The 26,347-nt window shown below is 48.7% G+C and overlaps 1 protein-coding gene across 1 annotated transcript in view; it reads right to left on the reverse strand.

Moving 5' to 3' along the window:
• The window catches only part of LOC147666496 (cartilage intermediate layer protein 2-like), a 105,809-nt gene extending 88,009 nt beyond the window's left edge, over window positions 1–17,800 (reverse strand). The window contains exon 1 of the mRNA XM_086949037.1: window positions 17,632–17,800. Coding sequence (XP_086805163.1) covers window positions 17,632–17,692 — 61 coding nt within the window. The 5' untranslated portion in view covers window positions 17,693–17,800. The remainder of the gene's footprint in view (window positions 1–17,631) is intronic.
• Window positions 17,801–26,347: the final 8,547 nt, after the last annotated feature.

Raw genomic sequence — 26,347 nt, forward strand, 5'->3', positions numbered from 1 at the left:
GTTCTTTAAAGAAGTTTGCAGGACCACAGCGAACTGTTCTTAATGTCATTGTGCTGTTTCTTTGTACTATTTATTGTGATCTCTTAATTCACCCTGGATGTTCACCTGGTAAACGTGTGAGCCTGGCAATGGCTGCCTTGAGGATTCATATGTTGGGTGCATTCTGCTGTGCGCTTTTGCATTACATCAGTTGTTGATGACAGTTGGAGTCCATTCTAAACTTTGTAGGAAATATTTCTACTGTAGTGGTGCTGTCCGTCAGCTAAGATGAAAGTGAATTTTTATGCCCCTACATGCTGCTCAGCCCCAAAATATGTTGATTGTAAAGAATCATTTCAATGCTCATGCAAGTACTGATGCCTTTTTAGGAGATTAGAGAGCTAAGGTCTCAGATTGAGACTCATGCAGGTTGCTACTAGTTGCAATCCAAGAAGGAATTTCCTAATGTTAATAGAGACTATAGTCCAGACCTAGGTTGTTTTGTTTGATATCAAGGTCTGTTAAATGTTCTGGTTCTCAGAGCAACTTAACATTTAGTTCATATTGTCTGGAATTTGAGGCTGATGTGCCAACAGGTGCTTATGCAACTGTTTGAGTCTCTGACCATCCATGACTCCTTTATGGTAGATACAAGAATGCTGCCAGCAGCTACAAACTCCTCAGAACTTTCCCAGTTATTACTATTTACATGGTGTGTACCTCTTGGGGATTTTATATGGCCTCCAAGGTGAAGAACATTGGAATTGTGATGAACTCCAACTTTGCCATAAACAAGAAGCTTTTCATAAGACTTGCCCTGTTATTTATCTCCGAGAGAAAGTCCTCTTTCCTTGCTCGCTATTCCCTTATACACAATATTTGCAACTCCCCGCACCCCAGTATATTTTGGACAACAAAGGGATGAAAAGATATGCACACTACAAATCCAAGGACTCTGGCAGAGCACGTTGCAGCTTTGGGGGCAAAACAGTTTTAGTACAACAGTTGTTCTGTAACATGCCTACCACAGGATTGCAGAAAACAGCAAGAACACATACATTTTAGCAACATTTTTAAAACGTTCCAGTTTAATGAAGCCTTTGACGTTCTATCTTAGGCCCCTAATCTCTCTCTTTATGGTACTTATTGGGTGCAATAAAGTCCAGCTTATAAATCATGCACCCCAAGATGAAAAATATCATAGCAACATTTTGATGTGGCATGTGTGCATCTTATTGTATTATTTTAACTTGTTTCTTGGTGCCTGTCTTTACCTAATGAATAGAGCATCAGGACAGGACAGGGCCTGCTCAAATCATTATCTCAAACAAAAGTAAGACTCACCTGCACCCTAAGCCAATGAAGACTTTTACACTGAAGGGCATCCTGAGGTTCTTTACTCCTCCCTTTAGTACATAGGCGATGATGCTGTTTTTACAGTCATTAACGAGTGACTGGGTGATGGTAACTTTAATTGCAACATGGAATATTTTATTTTTAGTAATTTAATTTTAGTTCCCTGCCCCCTCGCTGTGCTTGCTTCCCTGCCCCACTACTTCAAGAGAAAGCCCCAGGCTGCTGAAAGGCCGGTGGATGATGGAAAAAAAACAAATAGGGCTTAGAAAAACAAAAACGCCTCTCTGCGTGGCTTCCCGCCGGTGAGGGGCGAGGGCGCGTTTCACCAGGGACCCCCATTGTCATGTGCCCTTGTTGCCTGCTTGTGCCCCTGTTGCCTGCTTGTGCCTCCGTGTGCCCCTGTTGCCTGCTTGTGCCTCCGTGTGCCCCTGTTGCCTGCTTGTGCCTCAGTGTGCCCCTGTTACCTGCTTGTGCGTCCGTGTGCCCCTGTTGCCTGCTTGTGCCTCAGTGTGCCCCTGTTGCCTGCTTGTGCCATGTGGGTGTGTGTGGAGGGCTCTGTGTGGCTGTGTGTGTGGGGAAGTTTGTGTGGCTGTGTGTGTGGGGAGGTTTGTGTGGCTGTGTGTGTGGGGAGCTTTGTGTGGCTGCGTGTGGGGGGAGCTTTGTGCGGCTGTGTGTGTGGGGAGCTTTGTGCGGCTGTGTGTGTGGGGAGCTTTGTGTGGCTGTGTGTGTGGGGGGGGCTCTGTGTGTGTCATTTGCGAGAGATAAAGCTAGTGGCATTGTAAATGACAATGCCATTTATTTATGTTAAAAAATACATAAATAAAAATAATGTCAAGAGCAATGCCAATAGCTCTAACTTTAACAAAGGCGAAACCATTGCATTGTAAATGCTTGTTTTCAATTAGGCCCACAGAAACGTCACTACCAAAAAGCAGACTAAAGGATCAGGCCGTGATTTAAAGAAATAGAGTGCAACCCTACATTGTTTGAAATTATACCGCTTTAAAATCGGAACAATAGATTCTTTTCTTGCCTTCTTATAAAAACCACAGAAAAAAAATAAGTGAAGATCAGTTTGGGGAGAATGCATATCACAGGGGCCAAGGGTCAATTCTGAGTGGTTAAACACGCACAGCGGACCCTAGCGCTGCCAAGGGACGTAAACAAACAGCATTGTCGCCATTACCGGCGTGCCCTAGGGCCACGCCCCTTTCTTGAGGCCACGCCCACCGACCCTGATTATTTAAAGACGCTGAATGCTAGCACCATTTGGATAACTGTATCTCCTGAGGCGGAAGCCGGGAGCTTTACTGTTAAAACTTTTAAAACTTTGAGTGTCACCATTTTGTGTGTTGTTCTTAAACCTTCACCCTACCTGCAAGCACGCTCCTGCCAAAACACGCGCAGCGGACCCTAGCGCTGTAGAGGGACGTAAACAAACCGCATTGCCGCCATTACCGGCGCACCCCTGGGACACGCCCCTTTCTTGAGGCCACGCCCTCTCTTGTTATCACTCAGCATCTATAAAATATGTGCCTCTTTCGAACGCGCTTCAGAAAAGGGGGCGCGCCGTTTGCGTGCCGAACGTGCGCCTAAGGCAAGCCCGTCTGCGCCCGTCCGCGCCAGCTCCGCGCCAAGGGCCAGTCATGCTGTTAGTGCTCTCCCCGCACACAGGCTAATCTGGACCAAATCTCAGCTTCTAGACTTAGGTAAGATAACCTGCATTCCCCCCACACCATGTAATCTTGCCCAGTCCACCCCCTCTATGTTTAAATGTCAAAACTGCTCATTTGCTTTCTCCCCACATCCAAACTGTTCCCATAATACTGCAATTAGCATGCCCCCACCCATGAAAACATACTCTATGGGATTGCTTAGTTGTCGATCTATACCATGTCATGCCAGTGATATTTGGTTGTTATTGTCTACCTTGTCCTGGGACTTATTGTTCCTTACGGAGACATGGATCAAAGACTCCTCCAACACAGACATCTCCCTTGCCCTACCCATTGACTATCGATTTACAGGAATTAGCCGTGGGGGGCCAAAAAAGGGTGGAGGAATTGCAATAATCCTAAAGACCCACCTGACAATCACGTCGAGGAAAATTACCAATATAAAGCCCTTAGAGGCATTATATTTCTCAGTCTCGGACTCTTCCACAGCTATTCTTTCAGGAATCTTGGTCTACATCCCCCCTAATACCCCTCAATCTGCCATCTCTGATTTATTGGCAATTATTGCAGACCTGTCTATTAAATATCCTCACTTTACGGTACTAGGAGACTCCAACCACCATGTGGATGTAAGTAGCTGCAATCGCGCTACTTTTCTCCTAGACTCTATGCAAAATATTAATCTGACTCAAGGGATGAGGGGTCCTACACATGTTGCAGGACACACCCTAGACCTTATTTTTTCCAACTGCCCTAAACTAAAAATCCTTCCGTCCACTCCTCTGACATGGTCTGATAATTTTTTTGATCCCATTCCAGGTAGCTCTACCTCCATCTATTAAAAGGGAATCCGCCATCAGAACACAAGGCAGAAAATGGCACAAAATTTCCTGTACTGCCCGTGAGCAAGTATATAATAATAATGTTAATTCTTCCTCTAACGATCTCAATGAAGCGGTCCTCACATTCAACAATGATCTTACGACTGCCATTGACAAAGTCGCCCCGTTACAGACCCTCATCTCCCGTAGACAAAAACCATCAGCTCCCTGGTTTACCTTGGAACTAACAGAAAAGAGAAGCCAATGCAAAAAGTTGGAGCGACAATGGCGTCGAACATATGACCCCGCGTCCAAATCACTCTATAGACAGGCCCTCAAGGAGTTTCGCAAACTTAAACGTAACTCTATGAGCGTCTTTTTTGCAGAAACCATTGCCAATGCAAAAAATTCAACTGAAGCCCTCATTAACATTGTTAAAGAATTTACCAACCCCATCGCTCTATCTGCATCTGCTTCTCCTTCCCAAGCATTCAGCGAAGATTTATCTGAGTTCTTCGCTAACAAAATTGCCAACATCACGGCAACTATTCTTCAAAACGGAACAGAAAGTACTGAAGTCCCATTCACCCCCTACACGAATGCTTTCACTACTTTTAAACCACTTACCAAGGAAAACGCACTGAATCTATTCTTAAAATGCAAATCAAGCTCTCCTTTGGACCCAGCCCCGGCCCGGGTCATGAATGTAATTGCCCCATTAATTATCAATCCCCTACTTGAAATTTGGAACTCTTCCTTATCTTCAGGAATCGTTCCCTCCACATGGAAACATGCAATGCTTATCCCCATCCAAAAAAAACAAGTATTGATCCATCCTGCCTAAGCAATTACCGACCTATCTCACTTCTATCCAAGCCAGCCAAAGTACTGGAGAAGGCAGTACAAGAGCAGCTCTATAACTATTTGGAATCAAACTCACTGCTCCATGACTCCCAATCAGGGTTTAGACCGAACTTCAGCACTGAGTCAGCCCTACTTGAGGTGTCTGAGTCAATCAGGGAATGCACGGATAGGGGAGAGGAGGCCATGTTGGTTCTCCTCGACCTATCCGCTGCATTTGACACCATCTCCCATGACATGCTGCTCACTCGCTTGCAAGAGGTAGGTGTCGGCGGTACGCCTCTTGCTTGGATTAAATCTTTCCTTGTAGATAGATTTCAACAGGTGATGCTGGACCCTTTTTATCCTACTAAGAAACCATTGATCTGGGGAGTTCCACAGGGCTCCGCCCTTAGCCCTCTTTTATTCAATGTGTATCTAAAATCATTGGCAAAAGTGGTAGAATCCTGGGGCGTCAGAGTAAATTTTTACGCCGACGATACCCAGTTGGTGTTCTCCTTTAAGGACCACTCTGAACAATCATTTTACAACTTCCGTCATTGCATGGTGCATATCGCTGCATGGATGTCTTTCAATAATTTAAAACTCAATACAGACAAGACGGAAGTTCTTTTTTTAAATCAGAAATCCCCCATTTCTTCCAGTCTATGGTGGCCGACCGAACTAAACCCCCCACCGGTACCAGTCCAATCTGCCCGTAACCTAGGTTTTCAATTCAATACTGCTCTCTCATGCAAGCCACAAATCAAAAAGTTACCACATCCTGCTTCGGAAAACTCCGGATGATAAAAACAATCCTCCCTTTCCTGCCATTGGACTCAAGCAAGACAGTGGTCCATGCCCTCATGACCACTCATTTGGACTACGCTAATAGTCTTTATGTTGGAGCTCCGGCGTATCTAATAAATCAATTACAGACGGTTCAGAACTCAGCGGCCAGATTGATTTGCAACATTCCTTACCGTCATTCTATCTCACCCCACCTTATCAAACTTCACTGGCTTCCAGTGAGACTCTGCAACCAATTTAAATCTTTAATCCTTGCTTTTAGAGCACTTAACCACTTCCATGCTTGTGACAAGGTCAGCTCGTCATGGGTGTTACCTGCGCTGTGCTTATGACGAGTTGACCTTGTCACAAACAATGGGAAAATATAATTTTCAACACAGGAGGAAAATATCACTAGCACCCAAGGTGTTAATGATCGTGGCCACATCTACTTGAGACATAGAATGAAGCTCTCACAAGCATTGAGAAATCTTAGATCAAACCATCTCCGCCTAATGATCTGCCCCCGCTTTCGCCTTGCATGAGCGGGAGAAGGGCCTTTGCAGTAACCACCTCCAGACTGTGGAATCATTTGCCCATGGAACTGAGATTCCTGACATCAAAACCTCTTTTTCGAAAAAAACTCAAGACCTGGCTCTTTTCCCTAATTTAATTCCCCTCCCTTCCTGCACCCCTCTGAACCCTTGGAGTTACGGTTTTCAGCGCCGGGACACCTCCGTTGGAGGTAGCTGTGCGCTCTACAAATGACTAAATAAATAAATAAATAAACCTTTTCGCTGGGAACCCTAACATCAATGGCATCGGGTTCAGGCGAAATCACAGTCTTATGAATTTGTGTTGTGGTGATGAGATATCCCCTAGGTGAAAGTATCCTCCCTCTAACATTCGTGGTGTTAATTGGTAAGCCAGGACCGACTTTTTGTTGTAGCTCTTCTCCCTTCGAATGTGTTCGGCCTTAAGCATAAATATATCCACCACCCTTTGCCTTGACGTCTTTCTACAGGCCGTTGGGTCCTTAAATAATTATTTCACCCCTACAGCAGTCATCTCTAGTTCTCCATAGTTTAACCATCTGACCCTGCTGTAGTTCTCCAATCTTAGGCAGTCTCTTGTTATATTTTGGGTTAGGGTCGCTGTATCCCGGCGCCATATGGAGAGCCAGAGTAGGATTGGGGCTGGTCTAATTACGTCTGATATAGGATAAGCCCAATTCTGTGTGCAATATATAGTTTGAGTGGGATTGCGGGAGGGACACCAAGGACTTAAAAAATCTATTCTCAATGGTTTGGAGTGGGTCAGTGGGTGCCATACCCCAGATGCCTGCCCCATAAGTTGCTGCAGACTTTGTTTTGGCATGGTAAATATGTTAAATAGCGGCTCGTGGTTTTGCACCCATCCTATTCGTAAAGGTTTTTATCACTGTTAGGCTTCTCTCCACTCCCATAGCCCTTCCGTCAACCAACCGTGACCATGTTTGTTCTTTGTCAAAGAGTACCCCTAAGTAAGGGAAGGATCAACCACCTCAATTTTCCATGAGTCTATATGGAGGTATGGGGTTTTATCTCAGTCCCCACCCCCTGCTACAATTGCAAATGACTTCGTCTGGTTGACTTTGGGGTCCAAAGAGTCCATAAAAGCCGCGTAGGCTGTTATAAGACGTTGGAGCCCTATCCTATCCCCATTCTGGCGACCAGGACAGCATCGTCAGCGTAGGCCAGAATTGGCATCTGAAGGGAATCGGACACAGGGAGATCCGGGGTTGCGCCCACAAGAGCTTTTTCAACACCGTTCGTGTAGATGGAAAATAGGAACGGGGTGAGGAGGCAACCCTGCCTTACCACCTGTAGGATCTTAAAAGGGCGGGAACATTCCCCATTTTTCCCATATCGGACAGATGCACAAGCATCTGTGTATAGTTGCCGGATGAAATCGATCATGGGCAGATCAATCCCCATCCCTTATAGACCAGAGCTTGGAGTGGGAGACACAGTCAAATGCTGATGAAAGATCCATAAAGGCGAGATGGATTTTCCCACCCTTTGATCTAGTATATTTGTCCATAATCAGTGAAAGCTTCAGGCACTGATCTACCGGCCTTTTCCCCGCTGGAACCCGTACTGAGGCTGCATTAGTATTTTCCTGTCTGGTGCCCAGGCCTCCATGGACAGGAGAAGTCGACCCATGAGTTTCACTGTTGTGTCAAAAAGTGAAATAGGCCTGTAGTTCTTAGGACTTCCCCTATCTACCTTTTTGTGAATCGGGATATTTACGCTGGTTTTCCAGGAGGGAGGGGGGCCTACTATGGCTATATTATTAACCCCTTAACCGCGGGGCAAATTCTCCCGCAGTGCGGGAGAAATAAAGAGTGGGCGGGGCTGCGTTGGCCAACGGACTTGCGCAGCACCAGCGAGGTAGTGCTTGTGTCGGCCGTTGGCCGACGCAAGCACGGAACGGGTTAAATACATTGGTCAGTGGAAGAACCAGGGAGATATACATTGTCCAGAAAAAAGTCTATTGGGCCGGGGGGCCTTTCCTGTACTGCAACCGCTAGCCCATACCTAACTTCTATAAGTGAGAAGGATAAGTTATCCTGGGTACCTGAGGGTGTAGTTGGGGTGGTTGAACAAGAGAAGAGGTGGGAGAAAAGATGTTTGCGAAGTGTTCCACCCATTCCACTTCACCCACATTAGTATCTCGGGTCGGGTCCCTATGAGTCTTAAAGTAGGGTGAGTTCATTATTTCCCAGAAGTCAGGGTGATACACCAAAAAACAAAGCACCAGGTAGGCCAGTCACTGCAGCCAAAGGTGACAGAGTTTGGGATTTAATTGTGAGCAGCCAGTGACACAATCTGACCTGGTTTCTTTTGTAAACTGATTGCACACAAAGAAGACATATTTTACTTTATTTAGATTTTTACTCAAAATTACACATCGCCTCATCTTCAGGGAGCTTGAGATTAGTAAATAAAAAGATAGAGATTGAAGGAGGGTAACAGACTGACCAAAGAAAAGATCGCCCAGAAGAGTCAGTGGGCAGCAGCAGGGTGGAGGGTGGCGGGTGGTTGTGTGTATGTGTGGCGGGTGGTTGTATGTATGTGTGGCGGGTGGTTGTGTGTTTGTGCGGAGGGTGGTTGTGTGTATGTGTGGAGGGTGGTTGTGTGTATGTGTGGAGGGTGGTTGTGTGTCTGTGTGGAGGGTGGCTGTGTGTGTGGCGGGTTGTGTGTATGGGTGGCGGGTGGCGGGGTGCATGTGTGGCGGGTGGCTGTGTGTATGTGTGGCGGGTGGCGGTGTGCATGTGTGGCGGGTCGCTGTGTGTATGTGTGGTGGGTGGCGGTGTGCATGTGTGGAGGGTGGCAGTGTGCATGTGTGGAGGGTGGCTGTGTGCATGTGTGGGGGGTGGCTGTGTGTATGTGTGGCGGGTGGCTGTGTGTATGTGTGGAGGTGGCGGTGTGCATGTGTGGTGGGTGGTTATGTGTATGTGTGGCGGGTGGCTGTGTGTATGTGTGGAGTGTGGCTGTGTGTGTGGCGGGTTTTTGTGTGTATGTGTAGCGGGTGGCGGTGTGCATGTGGGGGGTGGCTGTGTGTATGTGTGGCGGGTGGCTGTGTGTATGTGTGGGGGGTGGCGATGTAGAGGGTGGCACTGTGCATGTGTGGAGGGTGGCTGTGTGCATGTGTGGCGGGTGGCTGTGTGCATGTGTGGCGGTGGCTGTGTGTATGTGTGGAGGGTGGCGGTGTGCATGTGTGGGGGTGGCTGTGTGTATGTGTGGGGGGTGGCTGTGTGTATGTGTGGGGGGTGGCTTTGTGCATGTGTGGGGGGTGGCTGTGTGTATCTGTGGACGGTGGTGGTGTGTTTGTGTGGAGGATGGCTCTGTGTATGTGTGGGGGGTGGCGGTGTGCATGTGTGGGGGGTGGCTGTGTGCATGTGTGGAGGGTGGCAGTGTGCATGTGTGGGAGGTGGCTGTGTGTATGTGTGGCGGGTGGCTGTGTGTATGTGTGGTGGGTGGCTATGTGCATGTGTGGGGGGTGGCTGTGTGTATGTGTGGAGGGTGGCTGTGTGTGTGGCGGGTTGTTGTGTGTATGTGTAGCGGGTGGCGGTGTGCATGTGTGGCAGGTGGCTGTGTGTATGTGTGGGGGTGGCGATGTAGAGGGTGGCGATGTGCATGTGTGGAGGGTGGCTGTGTGCATGTGTGGCGGGTGGCTGTGTGCATGTGTGGCGGGTGGCTGTGTGCATGTGTGGCGGGTGGCGGTGTGCATGTGTGGAGGGTGGCTGTGTGTATGTGTGGTGGGTGGCGGTGTGCATGTGTGGGGGGTGGCGGTGTGCATGTGTGGAGGGTGGCTGTGTGTATGTGTGGAGGGTGGCTGTGTGTATGTGTGGCTGGTGGCGGTGTGCATGTGTGGTGGGTGGTTGTGTGCATGTGTTGAGGGTGGCGGTGTGCATGTGTGGCGGGTTGATGTGTGCATGTGTGGCGGGTGTTTGTGTGCATGTGTGGCGGGTGGCTGTGTGTATGTGGAGGGTGGCAGGTTGTGTGTATGTGTAGCAGGTGGCGGTGTGCATGTGTGTGGGTTGGCTGTGTGTATGTGTGGCGGGTGGCTGTGTGTATGTGTGGGGGGTGGCGATGTAGAGGGTGGCGCTGTGCATGTGTGAAGGGTGGCTGTGTGCATGTGTGGCGGGTGGCTGTGTGTGTGGCGGGTTGTTGTGTGTATGTGTAGCGGGTGGCGGTGTGCATGTGTGGCAGGTGGCTGTGTGTATGTGTGGGGGTGGCGATGTAGAGGGTGGCGATGTGCATGTGTGGAGGGTGGCTGTGTGCATGTGTGGCGGGTGGCTGTGTGCATGTGTGGCGGGTGGCTGTGTGCATGTGTGGCGGGTGGCGGTGTGCATGTGTGGAGGGTGGCTGTGTGTATGTGTGGTGGGTGGCGGTGTGCATGTGTGGGGGGTGGCGGTGTGCATGTGTGGAGGGTGGCTGTGTGTATGTGTGGAGGGTGGCTGTGTGTATGTGTGGCTGGTGGCGGTGTGCATGTGTGGTGGGTGGTTGTGTGCATGTGTTGAGGGTGGCGGTGTGCATGTGTGGCGGGTTGATGTGTGCATGTGTGGCGGGTGTTTGTGTGCATGTGTGGCGGGTGGCTGTGTGTATGTGGAGGGTGGCAGGTTGTGTGTATGTGTAGCAGGTGGCGGTGTGCATGTGTGGGGGTTGGCTGTGTGTATGTGTGGCGGGTGGCTGTGTGTATGTGTGGGGGGTGGCGATGTAGAGGGTGGCGCTGTGCATGTGTGAAGGGTGGCTGTGTGCATGTGTGGCGGGTGGCTGTGTGCATGTGTGGCGGGTGGCTGTGTGTATGTGTGGAGGGTGGCGGTGTGCATGTGTGGAGGGTGGCTGTGTGTATGTGTGGGGGGTGGCGGTGTGCATGTGTGGTGGGTGGTTGTGTGCATGTGTTGAGGGTGGCGGTGTGCATGTGTGGCAGGTTGTTGTGTGCATGTGTGGCGGGTGGCTGTGTGTTTGTGTGGCGGGTGGCGGTGTGCATGTGTGGTGGGTGGTTGTGTGCATGTGTGGCGGGTGGCTGTGTGCATGTGTGGCGGGTGGCTGTGTGTATGTGTGGAGGGTGGCTGTGTGTATGCATGGCGGGTGGCTGTGTGTTTGTGTGGAGGGTGGCGGTGTGCATGTGTGGTGGTTCGTTGTGTGCATTAGTGGCTTGTGGCTGTGTGCATGTGTGGCGGGTGGCTGTGTGTATGTGTGGTGGGTGGCTGTGTGCATGTGTGGCGGGTGGCTGTGTGTATGTGTGGTGGGTGGCGGTGTGCATGTGTGGAGGGTGGCAGTGTGCATGTGTGGAGGGTGGCGGTGTGCATGTGTGGCGGGTGGCTGTGTGTATGTGTGGAGGGTGGCTGTGTGTATGTGTGGCGGGTGGCTGTGTGTTTGTGTGGAGGGTGGCGGTGTGCATGTGTGGTGGGTGGCTGTGTGCATGTGTGGCGTGTGGCTGTGTGCATGTGTGGCGGGTGGCTGTGTGTATGTGTGGTGGGTGGCTGTGTGCATGTGTGGCGGGTGGCTGTGTGTTTGAGTGGCAGGTGGCTGTGTGTTTGTGTGGCGGGTGGCTGTGTGTATGTGTGGTGGGTGGTTGTGTGCATGTGTGGAGGGTGGCGGTGTGCATGTGTGGTGGGTGGTTGTGTGCATGTGTGGATGAACAATCTCTAAGTCTTGGAGTAGACGAGCCACAGACTTGGTACTTGATCGGATATAACACAATGTGGTGCCAAGCGAGGCTTGTAGAGTGAACCCTGCTATCTTTGAGTCCTCTTGGCTTACAAATGTGCAAATGCTCCCCAAACATTCGTTTTTAAAAGCAAGTGAAACTAATTCTCCCTGTGAAGGCGCTATATGTCACAGACCAGCGCATTAGCATAGCATTCACACATGCACTCTTGTAGGTAGAGCTGCACACGTCCATGTACACACGGACTGGCACACCCATAGGCACCCATGCATGCAGCAACACCAACCTGTTGAAGAAACCCTGACCGTGCCTTATGGCCAGAGGATGAAAGGAGGGACGGATGAAAGGTGGGCGAACAGATGGATGAGAACATGCTTGAATTGCTGCCAGGTGATGGGGATCGCATCTGCAAATAATCTTAAACACCTGTTTGGGAGAAATCCCATTTAAATTGGAGAAATTAGTAAAGTATATGTGCCCATCCGGTCCATGGCCTCTTCTTCATGTTAAAACCTAGGGTGAATCTTGTTGACAAATAGTGCTATTTTCCAGTAAGATTCATGATAGGGCTTATTTGCTATAAACTTGTGGGCAAAGGACATAGAGTACTATTCATCAGCCAGCAGTTGTGAGAGCTGTACCTCAGCGTCTGCTAGTGAGGGCTGTACCTCGATGGCTGCTAGTGAGGGCTGTAACTCAGCGCCTGCTAGTGAGAGCTGCACCTCAGCGCCTGCTAGTGAGGGCTGCACCTCAGCGCCTGCTAGTGAGGGCTGCACCTCGATGGCTGCTAGTGAGGGCTGTACCTCAGCAGGTGCTAGTGAGGGCTGTACCTCAGCGGCTGCTAGTGAGGGCTGTACCTCAGCGGCTGCTAGTGAGGGCTGTACCTCAGCGGCTGCTAGTGAGGGCTGTACCTCAGCGCCTGCTAGTGAGGGCTGTACCTCAGTGGCTGCTAGGGAGGGTTGTACCTCAGCAGGCGCTAGTGAGGGCTGTACCTCAGCGGCTGCTAGTGAGGGCTGTACCTCAGCGGCTGCTAGTGAGGGCTGCACCTCGATGGCTGCTAGTGAGGGCTGCACCTCGATGGCTGCTAGTGAGGGCTGTACCTCAGCGGCTGCTAGTGAGGGCTGTACCTTGATGGCTGCTAGTGAGGACTGTACCTCAGTGGCTGCTAGTGAGGGCTGTACCTCAAAAGGTGCTCATGAAAGCTGTACCTCAGCGGCTGCTAGTGAGGGCTGTACCTCAGTGCCTGCTAGTGAGGGCTGCACCTCAGCGCCTGCTAGTGAGGGCTGCACCTCGAGGGCTGTACCTCAGCAGGTGCTAGTGAGGGCTGTACCTCAGCGGCTGCTAGTGAGGGCTGTACCTCAGCGGCTGCTAGTGAGGGCTGTACCTCAGCGGCTGCTAGTGAGGGCTGTACCTCAGCGCCTGCTAGTGAGGGCTGTACCTCAGTGGCTGCTAGGGAGGGTTGTACCTCAGCAGGCGCTAGTGAGGGCTGTACCTCAGCGGCTGCTAATGAGGGCTGTACCTCAGCAGGTGCTAGTGAGGGCTGTACCTCAGCAGGTGCTAGTGAGGGCTGTACCTCAGCGGCTGCTAGTGAGGGCTGCACCTCAATGGCTGCTAGTGAGGGCTGTACCTCAGCGGCTGCTAGTGAGGGCTGTACCTCGATGGCTGCTAGTGAGGACTGTACCTCAGTGGCTGCTAGTGAGGGCTGTACCTCAAAAGGTGCTCATGAAAGCTGTACCTCAGCGGCTGCTAGTGAGGGCTGTACCTCAGTGGCTGCTAGTGAGGGCTGTACCTCAGCGGCTGCTAGTGAGGGTTGTACTTCAGCAGCTGCTAGTGATGGCAGTACCTCAGCCAGCACTTGTTGCAGCAGCACCTCAGGTAGTAAGCGTTGATGGTACCTGGGATGGTGTCTGTTTTAGATGTACGGTACCTCAACAGGTAACTGTTCTAGCGCTGCCTCAGCAACTACTCACTGTCTTGAGATGGAGAGTCGTGAAAGTGAATCACACAAGCCGACTCTAGGGGCATATCAGCAAGGCCAGGCGATAATTATAGTTAAGCGCACTTAGCACTAGGATATTTATCGCCGGCGAACGCTGGTTCCTATCGCGGAGATAGCATGCTGTCAGCAACGCATATCTCCAATGCGATAGGAATCCAAGCGTTAGCTGGAAAACAGAGTGATTATCGTTGGAAATCCAGCGATAATCACACTGCGACTGACGATACCTTGCTGATAGGGCAGGGTGGTCTCAGCCATGTAATCCACCTCCCATTGGATTACATTGCTAAATCAGATTACAAGCAGGGGTAAGGAAAGTAGCGATAACTGTGGTTAGCACTACTTTTCTTGTCGCTCTGCCTGTTAGCGTGCAGCTTGATAATTGGTGATATGTCGGTTAGCGACATTTCTCCAGTTATTTCGGGGAGGAACGCCCACTTTGCATCTCATTAGAAATGCAAAGCTCGGCGTTGTTGTAACTGGCGCTAAGTCAGCAAAATGTGCGATAGTGTGTCTTTGCTGATAAGGCGATGAAATTATCACCGCTTTTAGCCCGAAAATGGACTCAAAAGCGGCAATAATTTCATAGCGCCGCCTTGATGATATGCCCCCCTAGTGCTGTAATCAACAGTTGAAACTCTTTCCACTATCCCACTCGTGTTATAGCTCTCGAAAGATGAAAGGCTGAGTCAGCCCCACTGTAATGTATATTTATACATACCTATCCTGCCCCTCACTAATTGTAGTTCAAACAACTGCATAATGACCCCTTCATACTGCTCGAGTCTCCTGCACTGGCATAAGACAGGACCGCGGCAGGTCGTGTCCAACACCCAGCACCGGACCAGTCCACAGCACCGACTGGAGAGGCGTGGGATAGCTGAGAAGGTCCGCCATGTACCACTGGCCAACAGGGGGGGGGGGGGGGGCGGGGCGCTAATGTAATCACCACTGTCCCTCCCACACAAGCGCCTCGTGACATCTCACAATGACGACATATAAGGGAGGACGGTACCTGCGTCCGTCCCAGACCCCGGTCAGGACCATAAACTTTAAACTATGTATCTCAGACTGTGCAACTCTGTGCAGGAAACTGCTAAGCGTACTACGAGCACCAGAAATAACATAAAGAGACCTGTGGAGCTGCTCGAAGCTGCCAGCTTACTGAAAACCATCACCTGTGCGCCTCTCATACTTGTTTATCCATCACACTGCGAAGCGCTACGTCCCACAACTGCAGCTGGGTGGACTCCACTCACCACATGGAAACACTTCCCACACAGGATCAGAACAAAGACCCCATCCCTACAACCACACACCCTACAGCGTGTGCTTCATACCCCTGCAACAAGTGCTTCAACGCCCCTATGTAGGGGCAGTGAGCACTACACAACATGTTACTCTACAATACACAGCTCTCTGCAGCTCACACATTAACCCACTAAGCTTCCTCTTGTGCTCTTTTTATTTACCATAAATTGTTAGCTCATATCTTAACAAATGAGTAGTTAATGCATTTGGGACCAAAAGCTGCAGCATTCCACATAATTCCATGAAGGTGGGAACGAGTGAAGACCGCGGCATATTTCTGTAGAACTCGCCCTGTCAGGCGCAGATCTCTTTATAAAGGATTCAAACAGAACAGGTTTTACTCCACCCCCACGAAAGTGCTCTCTGCCTCAGAAGGAGTAGGAAAGTTCTGTACCAATACCAGCCCAGTGTTTCCTTTTACTACCGCCTTCCTTGATTCTCTTCAGAATTTCTGTAGCGCTCCGAAGTTGCACTGCGGCCAAAGGCACTGTGCAAATGAATTATACAGATGTATGTCGTTACTACGCATGCCTTTATCACGCAACTTTTACAACGCAAGTCGTTTCAACGACTTGCGTTGGGGGGCACTGGATAGTGAATAGTTTAATTTACTATTCCAACTCCAGTCCCCGTGGATAGTAGGGAAGGTTTTGGATAGTAAATTAAACCATTCCCTATCCTACAGCGCCACCCCCAGCGCAAGTCGTTGTAGTAAAAGTTGCGTGGTAAAGGTAGTGCGTGGTAAAAGTTGCGTTGTAAACGCTGCTCCCCGAATTATACAAATACATGCATGCATAGTAATATATATATAAATGACATAGAGTTCTTTTGACTTCCTACAGTAGTTAACACCGTAAGGAGAGATAGGTCAGTGGGTTAACGCACGTGCTGTAGAGCTCTGCATGCACTCAACAGGTCATGATAGTCAACCTTTGAATCTCTGTAGGTTCACTGTCTTTCATCTTCCAATGTCGATACATTGAAACACTGAGCACAACCAGGGCCAACGCAATTAAGCAATTCAGCAGCCAAAGTGTTTTCTGTATAATTGTGCATTTGTCACACGTCACATAACTAGGGGTGGGGCTAAATTTTGTTCCCCGACTAAGTTCAGTGAGTTTTGCCTACTTCATGTTACACTTGTAATGCAAAGTTCTGGCAAAAACTCCGCCAACCATCGCGTGCTGGAGTTTTTTCCTCCGCGCGGCTCGCCAATGTTAAGTTGGCGAGTGCGAGCGAGAATTTGCATCCTCTAGCGCAGTTTTCAGGCACTAGGATGCTACCTGGAGAGACTTTCTCGCTGTGGGCGGTCTCCGGCAGTTTGCAGCCGTTCACAGTGAGAATGCGCCACTCGACTAGAAAATCTACTCGAGCCGCAGAAAGAAGCTGCGCGCGCTGTGCTGTGCCGTTTGCGCGGTGCCGTTTGCGCTGATGTTTGCAGTGCGGAACAAGCTCCCAGTGCTAAAAATCAGTGTGACTGATGATTCCGCCGCTTACGAAACTCCGCTGAATCTCGCAGAGGTTTAATATAACTCCGCAGAATTCCGCGGAGTGAAACTCCGGGGGTTCCGCCCACCCGTAACGCCGTCATCTGCTGCATAATGTGCAGATTTTGAGGAAAAATCTATTTATTCTGGCTCAACCAGATCCAAAGTTATTAAAAAATCTGCCCAAGTGTTACTGCGCCGTAGAAGGCCCTCTGCAAAGGTTAACACCTTTCAGTTGCTGATTGCGGTTAGATGTTCAACTGGTACTAAAGAAGAGGTGAAACGTTCGTGAAAGAAAAAGACAAAATCGACAATTAATGCTGGCACAAAATGTGCCGCATAATGAGTCATTTCTTGCCGCATAATGTAATGTAGCCAACTGAGCAGCATAGCGTGGCCCTCCGCAGCTGCATTTGTCCACTGGCCCTCAGTACATTAGATTTGGCGCGCTTTCAAGGGCAGACTGTTTACAGCGCTGCGAAGCTGCAGGGCGGTTGTAGCTAGCTCTAGTGTAAGGAGATAATTGATATCACAACAAGATAGACACAGGGGCGCAGTGCCATTGAGCCGTCACTACTCGCCGCCGGAAGTGCAGGGACTGACACACCTGTTCTTGTCTAGTGGGACTGTATAATGTATCTTCTGCGCCATTTCAGCCTTTACATTTCTCGCCTTAAATCTGCGGAGTCCACGGGAGTCTTACGTGTAGACACGCACAGAGCGTACTCACGCACAGCGAGCGCACACTCGGCGCCTGGAGAGAGTGCGCGCTGCAGTAGGCGCTGTAAAACCGCGCCTAGCCTCTCGCTCGTTCCTGGCGAAGAGTGCGTCAAAGGGCGCTTCTGGGCACGTCACTCTCTACAGCTCTACTCTACTGAGAGAAGGAGTAGATTTCTGGGGTAAGTGTGAACACGGAGCCCGGAGGGCTGTCTTTCACTCAGAGCTTGCACACCTTGTGTGACTTTGGACAACTTTTGTTTGTTCCTCTCCACACACCTGGGAATTTAGCTTCAAAGTTTCGGGGATTCTCTGAGATGAGTTAAATTCCGAAGTTAAGTGTTATCAAGTGCCCCGAAGCCGCCGTGCATGGCGCTATATAAAACAAGCACTTTTTAAAAAGTTGAAATTCCGTGTATGGGGTCTTATCTTACCTTGGGAGGCGACCACCGCCGCTGCACAGAGGACCAGCAGGAGCCCCTCGGAGGAAGGCATCCTTTCCGGGGTGTGGGGCACCCGCGCCCCTCTGCCTGACCCTGGGTACCAGGAGTGAGGATGCTCCGGTGTGAAGGCTGAGGCCGGGATGCTGCTGTCTGTCCCCTCTGCTCCACCTCCCTCTGTGCCCAGCCGAGGGGGGCGCTCCGTTAAAAGGGAAATACGAGCCCGGGAGGGCGGGGGCGGAGACAGGTAGTGGGGCCGCCAGATTTACTGAGCTGGAACCGGATCACAACAGAAGCGGGGGTGGGACGGGAGGGGGCCGCTCCATTCCTCGCCCACTTCATTTCTGCAGCTGTGTGCTGAACTCACGTGCCTGCTGGGCACAGGGGCGGCGGGGCAGCGACTGGCACCGGGCGGGCATTCCACCGGCGGCCGACATTCCTCTGTGCAAAGTCCGCCTTCAGGGATCGGATAACTCCCCATAATTCAAGGATAACATATAAATAGCGCTTACTACCACGATGTAGGGCGCTGAGGCGCTTTCCATATGGGCAGCATACAGTGTACTGTATTGCAATTGTATTTATATAGCGCTTACTACCCCTGACGAGGAGTCGAAGCGCGTTTTTGGTAAGTAGCACGCTACTCCGGAACCCATAAAGGATTAATGGTGAATTAGTATAGTGAAATATGAAAGTCATTTGAGTGGCGGATAGGTTAGGTAGTTATTTGGATTTTAGGTGTGTGTACCACAACGTCGTCTTTGTTTTGAGAAGTGTCTCTGTTCGGTGCGTGATGACCCCCACCGTGCGGTTATCGAGTTACGGGACGCAGCGCCTAGAAGTGTGATGGATGAACAAGTGTGAGAGAGGCGCGCAGTTTATGGTTTTCCTTAAGCTGGCAGCTTCGAGCAGCCCTGCGGGTCCCTTTGGGGGATTTCTGGTATTCATACTCCACTTAGCTGGTTACGGCACTGGGTTGTCCATTTGGAGATATTTTGCTTAAAGTTTATATTCCATGAATGAATTACGTTCTGCAATTGGACAACATTCCACAATCCACCTAGACAGCCCATGATCCATCCATAACATTACCTGCTCCATCGACAGCCTCCGACTGCCCATTGGTGACGTTTCGCAATCAATAACATTTCACAATTGGATAATGTTGTGTGGTTGTAGCATGTATGTTATGTTATGTTATAACAATTTTTATAGCGCATTAATACCCTTAGGTGGCTAAGTATATATTTTTATAGTGGAATGTTATCTGATTGTAGCATGTTATATTTTTATAGTGGAAGATTATCTGATTGAGGAATATTCGTTTTTTATAGTGGAATGTTAATTTATTGTAGCATGTTACATTTTTATGGTGGAATGTTATTTGATTGAGGAATGTTATATTTTATAGCAGAACGTTATCTAATTGTAGAATTTATATCTATCTAGTGGAATTTTATCTGATTGTATTATGTAGTGTCTTGTGTATTACGGAGTGTGGGACCCCTATGGCCCCTCACGCACTCCGTAAGTGATTGGGTGTGGTAGATAACATTTCCGATGGAGCACATGCTGTTAACACTCTGAGAAATATAGATTTGTAATATCAAACTCCTTTTGTGGCATCATTCATTTACATACCACCAAGCTGATGAGGACACTGCAGCTGGCGACGAGGTAGGCGATGCGTAACCCCAGCCAACCCGAAGAGTCGCGATTGCTCGCCCAGAGAGCGAGAGTTTCCTGAGGTCCAGTAAATTGTTCAACACTTGGTGTATTTGGAGTCAAAGTGCAACTCTAGCCAATACGAGACCTTTGAAGACCTTCAAAGAAAGTGAAGGCCATAAGGAAAGTTTCATTTATCATCGGTCAAAAATGTGCTAATACATCCGAGATAAGAAGTGTGACGCCACGACTTAACAGAGAGCCATCAGTCATAGAGTATGGTAGCGCTAAAGGCAGTGACCACCAGGTAGAGAAAGTGCAAAAGCTTCAATAGCCAAGTGCAATAGAACGCTGCGAGAGGAAGCTGATAAGACCTAGGAGGCAGAGATCAACCAAGTCTAAGATAGCGTGAAGAAACACCAAGGGCGGCACACCTCAGATACAAGAAACAAGCATCTAGTTTCCCAACATCTCGAGTAAAGAGAGTCATCCGATCTCAGCGCCAGGCACAGCAACCAAAGCATAACCACATGGCCTGCGCTTACAAGTCTGTCGAATCCTGCTGTACCAACAAGGCCCGAGCAGCGGTTGGAATAGTCCAATTTTTCAAAGAGAGCGCCTGATACAGCGCTGCTGCCTTCCTAAAATCTCTATCCATTTTCAGTGTTGCATGAAGCAGAATATTGGCGCTAGATAAACCATCTGGATCGAAGCTTTTGATGATTTAATGGATGCGCTGCAAGAATCAGATGAAAAAAAGGTAATCAAATATCTAAAAAAATTTGGTGGGTGAAAGAAGTGATAAAGAAAATACCTTGAAGCGAAAAAACTTAATACAGTCAAATTAAAGAAGTGCTAAACACCAAATTCAATCTGATGCAGAATATTGATTATGAAAGGTACAGCTTCAGTCAGGAGAGACAGAGAGATGGTGAAACAATGGTCATATTTGTTGAAAGACTTGCAATGCTCATCAAACACAGTGAGTTGAGAAAATTCAGTGATGAAGAAGCCATTCGTCTCCCAGTCATAGATCGTTGTCTGTCCGATTCCTTTAGATGCCGAATGCTGAGAGTGATGCTCAGTCTGGAGCATGTACTCATGGCGGTCAGAGCTGAAGAACGTACCGAAAAACAAGCCACTGACATGAAGGCCGGCGGAGCCCAGAGTGAATCGACACCGAGTATGAAAAGCAAGACAAAACACATGGTAGAAGTCTGCAATGTGATGTCTCAGAAGAAAAGAAGCTGTGTTTTCGTTGTGAATTTTCTTTTGCACCTGAAGGTAAATGTCCTGCTATTGGACAGATCTGTAAAGGCTGTGGGAAAGAAAACTATTTTGTAACAGTTTGCAAAATGAGTGCATCATGTCCAGAAGACAAAATGACTGCCAGTGCATTACATCTTAAAGACAAAATGGCTACCAGAAAGTTCCAGAAACATTCCAGTCATGCCCACTGAAATAAACGGCAAAATCATTTGAGGCTGGTAGAAATTTAAAAAGGCTGATTGTCATCTAATTCTTCATCAAGAGGTTCTTCGCCGTCGCTGTCGGGTGACAGTGAAGATGGTGGGTGTTTAATGTCAATGCTGACTACTGAAAGATGTGCACCTGAAGCATACAAATTGAAAAAGGATTTACAAGTGAAATCACTAAATTCTTTTGGACACTGTCCAAAAATCAAACTGAAGGTCTATGGGTGCTATGTAGCATTCATTATGGGCAGTGGTTGGTCAATAAATATCATGCCAGCTGAAAAGTTCAATGAACTGCCTCTAGTGCCCCATCTCACATTATCGAAATCTAAAGTATACACATGTGCAAGGTTCATTCAAGGCAACTGTGAAACACAAAGGGACAAAAGTAGAAGCCCCAATTCAGGTCCTTCAGGGCACTTCGCCAAGTGCCTGTCTACTCAGTTTTATCATTGCTGCTGACATGGAACTAATTTCTGTGAATTACAACATCAATGCTCATCACAGCATAGTGAATACATTTCCGTTCTTGTTTCATGAATTGGGAAAACTTAGGACAATGAAAGTGCAGCTCCATATTAATGAGGACATTTGTACTGTTGCTCAAAGGCATTGTCGAATTGCCTTTCATCTACAAGAGGGTGATGAAAAAGGAATTAAGTCATTGTTTAAAAATGATATCAGTGAGTGCACTACTGAGCCATGAGTGTCGCTGATAGTGGAGGTACCTAAAAAGAGTAGTGGAGGGTCAGTGCGAGTATGTGTTGACATGCGTCAAGCAAACAAGGCAATCGAAAGAGAATGACATTCAAGTCCACACATTGCCGATAAGATTGCCCAGTTGAGTGGTGCTTAGGTCTTTTCACACCTTGATCTGAACAAAGGATATCATCAGCTCAAAGTCAAAGAAAATTGAAGGTACGTTATTACCTTTTCGACTCATGTTGGTTTGTTCAGATAAAAATGATTGAGTTTTGGAGTGTCTTCAGCAGCCAAAAACTTCCAAGATGACATTTGTTGTATTATACAGCCTGTTACGCATGCTTTCAAGTACAGTGATAATATACTGGTATTTGGGGCCACATGAAAGGAACGTGATAGAGTCCTTACCCAAGTGTGCCGTCTACTTGCTGATGCAGGTCTCATGTTGAATGCTGAAAAATGCGAGTTTTACAAAACAAAACTACATTTCTTTGGGCACATTTCTCTGAGGGGGGTTAATGAATCCAGAACCAGCCAAGGTTAAAGCTTTGTCATCAACTTCCTCACCACAAGATGTACTCATGCCATGTTCTTTTCTTGCTATGGCGGCTAATGTTCCAGGTACCACCATGCCTCTTCCTTCTACCCCCTTACACTTCCTATCTCTTTATCTCATTAACACAGAGGCTGCCTGGTCTTGATTCCTCCTCTTGCCTCTTTCTTCCTCCTCTACATTTCCTGTCTCTTTATCTCACTCTCACCAGTCACTGCTTTCTCCCTTCGCCACATTTTTCCATCTTTCTCTTCCTCCTTCTTTACTCTTTTTGTGTTTTTCCCTCTCTTGTTCTAGGTCAAAGTCTGATGACAAAAAGTACGCGTCGGTCCTCAAAAATGAGTGTTGGTGGCCCCACCGGCAACTACTATCACAAATTAAGCCCGGACCAGGGTAACTGTCTTTTTGCTGCATAAGTTTACGCAGTGTTGATTGATCGAGTCGCTAATGTGTGATCGAAACTTAAAGAGAGGGACATGCATGAATTGCTGCCTGCTATGCCTCACCTGCTACATGTGTTTTAAGGGTTCGTTCCGGTGCTAGTTTGGATGTATGCATGAGGAACTGTGCACTGTTGCGTTCCTGCTTCTGCTGTGTGTGAGAAGCTTGAACGTGTTGTTTAGGTATAGAAGCCTGTGCCCTTGAATGCACGCTCCTCCGTTCACACCTGCTGCCCTTCAAGGATCTGGTCGCCATTTAAAGATTTTCTGCTCCCAATACTTATTTTACAATTGTTAATTTAAAGTGGATTAGAAAATGGGACTAACAAAGCTAGTGAAGCAAACAAGGTGCAGAGAAGTACCCTGGACTCATAGATTGATGGGGTTCTGAGAGACGTCTTCGGGTCCAGGCCTCCTCAGAAGGGCACCCTTGAAAGGTAGGTTCTTATAACCTATGACCTATGGTTCTCTCCTCACACAGGTGGACACGATGACCAGCACTCCGGCCTCCAGGTCCAGTAGCTCCTCACCCTGCACCCCAGGGCCCAGCTCGGCCTCTCGTCTACGGCTCCTCTCCGCCAGACTGGCCCCCGCCACCGAGCCCGTCAGTGAGTATGGGCACCTCTGCTGTCTGCTCGTGCCCTGGAGGAGGTACTGGGGGGGACGATCCGTGAGTATGGGGCACCTGTGATAGCCTATAGGGAGTACCCCTGTCCGCTGTTTGTGCCTGTGATATCGCATGGCGAATACTCCTCTGGGCTGTATAAACCTATGAAATCCCATTGCGAGTACTTATGTGCACCGTTTGTACCTGCGCTCTCCCATCGTGAGTACTCTTATACACTGTTTGTACCTCTGATATCAGTCAATGTACATATTTAAGGCAACCTACTAACAATAAGGTTTGATAATGAAACAATGATAAACAGAAAGAACGAAGGCAACGAAAATATGTAACAACAAGCATTTACAATGCAATGGTCTCAGCATTATTAAAGGTAGAGCTATTGGCTAATGACTTTTTTCTGATTTTTAAAAAAAAAACATAAATAAATGGTATTGTCATTTACAATGGCAATAGGTGAGCATTAGAGAGTAGTAGAGAGTAGAGGAGAGTATTTGCAGACACAGACAGACACACACATGCACACACACAGACAGGAGCCACACACACAGGAGCCACGCACACACACAGGAGCCACGCACACACACAGGAGCCACGCACACACACAGAGCCACGCGCACACACACAGAGCCACGCACACACACAGAGCCACGCACACACACAGAGCCACGCACACACACAGAGCCACGCACACAGACTGTTAAAAGGATGGTGATGCACTCAGAGACATAGTCCATATTTGGGTTAGGCAGAGAACCGTATTTAAGTGCCCCCCCCCCCCCACCCCGTGTCGCATCCCAAGGATTTCCTGGTACTTACGGAAGCATGTGATTTAATCTTGACATGGACTGTGTATATGCATGATTCTACTGCGCTTCGAGATGCCCTGAGGTACTTTGCAATCTAATAGCGGGCCACGCCTGTATTTGTTGTATGGCTGCCCATCCGAGCTAGCGGCCACGCGCATGAGTTTAAATCCCTACTAACGACCTGAAAGCAGTCATAATACCGCAGTGTGAAACAAATAAGCAGCAGACATCGCGCTAATTCATTACATTACCTAACGTTAAAACGTACCATTCTACAATCAATACGGCATGGTGTCCCTGTTTATCAGCAAGCGTGTGCATTTTATGAGGGCGAAATGCAGCATGAAAAAAGGCTGTATGGGCTCCTTGCAATGAAGGTGAACTGCTCGGCTTTCATAGTAAGAACACACACAACCCATCCATGCCAAATCACCACAGTAACCAGTTAAACTCTACAGTCACAGCTGTTCCCACACTCTCAAACATTCTGTGATTCTGAAAGTCGGCGCTCAGCGTGCACCACTATGATATACGATCTTGAACAGTTAGAAGTGTATCACCTTAACATGATTAAACTCGAAGGTTTACACACTCAAAAATTCACACCATATCCACGTTTACCAGCGTTGGCATTCTCTGTTTTTAAAGAGGACCTGTCTGCTAGGAACATGCCATATCAAAGGCTGACGACAGTGCCTCTGAGCTATGGCTTCTGCTAAGGAAATCAGTTGGCATGTTAACACATTCTTTCAACTGCAATTCCGAAAGTCGGCGCGCACCAATATTCACTTAGGGAAATCACGGGTCCTGCAGCGCTCTAGCCCCGGTTTTTCATGTGCAAATCACTTTTTTCTGATGTGGTGGCTACAATCGAACTAACAGACTGAAATAACAGTTCATTAACAGTGTGTAAACGCTGAAAAACAAAGGTCCAGGAATGGTGTTCTGCTTTTTTGGATACATTTGGAAACGTTACATAAAAAAAACTGATATTTAATAATAAAAATCAGCAAAATAAATGCAAGTTACCTGCTTGCAGGTCAGTCTCTGCTTCTTGCTTGGAGAACAAAGGCCCGCAACCAATCACAAAGCCTGTGGGCAGGAAGCGGAGAGCAGACACACCTGCAATCAGAGTGGTGTGAATGGCGCCCCCAGGTGAAGGGAAGGAACCATTTTGTAAAGCGCCTAGAGAACTATCTGTTTGGCGGTAGATTGGAAGTACTGTCGTAAACTTAGTGCTAGCCAGGAGTACATTTTCATCTCTTGACACATCAAGGGAATCTTCCTTTCTTTTGCTGAAAGGTATACAAGTAATTGGGGGAAAGGAAACATCTCCCGCTCCGCAGACAGAAACCACGTCATTCCTCGTTTTGACGGAACATGGCATCGCGTTCTCTCACTGCATACAGGTACTTAAAAAAATAAAACTCCACGAGTCAGGCTGGCGCACAGATTAGGATGTCGAATAGAACCGTACAACGTACCTCACCTGGGCTCAGACGGCACACGTCCTCATAGAGTCAGCTGTACATCTTCCCACCTCCGCAATGCCCTTCAGACGCTATGCCCACCCCTCAAACAAGGAAGCCCTGCCAGATTGCATGCACTCCCTAGCCTCAGCTGCGTTGCACCCCATCACTTCAGAAGCTGCCCTGGCCTCATGTCAAACGACCCCTGCACCATGACATCAGCCTGGTGCAAAGGATATTTACACGATCCCCCTTCTGCATTATACACATTATATAGGCTGCACACTCAGCTAAACTGGACTGCACTGTATTCTCAGACACATTAATTGCCCCAAACTCATGTGACGTTCTACTGTCGTTTGCACTGCACTATGTACATACAGGTTAACTGTATCCCATCTTGTGCATGTTGTTGTATCCTTCGGCTCTACTTGTCGTCCCCTTCCCTGCAGAAGGGGAAGGGGGTGCAGTTACCTCTTTTTTTTATTTATTGCGATTTTCTATAGCGCGAACATTAACCGAAGGTGTCAGGGCGCTTCACAAAAGAACCAGTTGCGATACATACGGACTTCGGATTAAATGCAAATTTACAAGTTGTAAAGTCACACAGGGAAGAGATACAAATAGAAAAAAATGCAAATGTACAAGTTGTAAAGTTATCTGGGATAGCTGCACCACTTGGCTTGCAACACCAGCCCCCTCGCTCACCTGGACGGGCGGTCGTCACGGGCCCCACTCTCGTAGTATTCCTGCTCGGCTGTCGTCTCGTCGTCCTCCACTGTCACATCAGCACCTGAGCCGGGGAGGGAGCGGAGGCTCCGGCTCTCGCTGGCACCTTCCCCTGGGAACGCATTGACAAGAGCCGCCGCCCAGCGCAGCAGCCAAAAGGTGAGCAGAGTCACCCGCAGCGCGGACCGGCAGCCCATGGGCACAAAGCATGGGAGCACCTACGAGCCCCCGAATCCAGCTGCC

This window comes from Lissotriton vulgaris, unplaced genomic scaffold (genome assembly GCF_964263255.1).
Source record: "Lissotriton vulgaris unplaced genomic scaffold, aLisVul1.2 SCAFFOLD_3966, whole genome shotgun sequence".
Lineage (NCBI taxonomy): Eukaryota > Metazoa > Chordata > Amphibia > Caudata > Salamandridae > Lissotriton > Lissotriton vulgaris.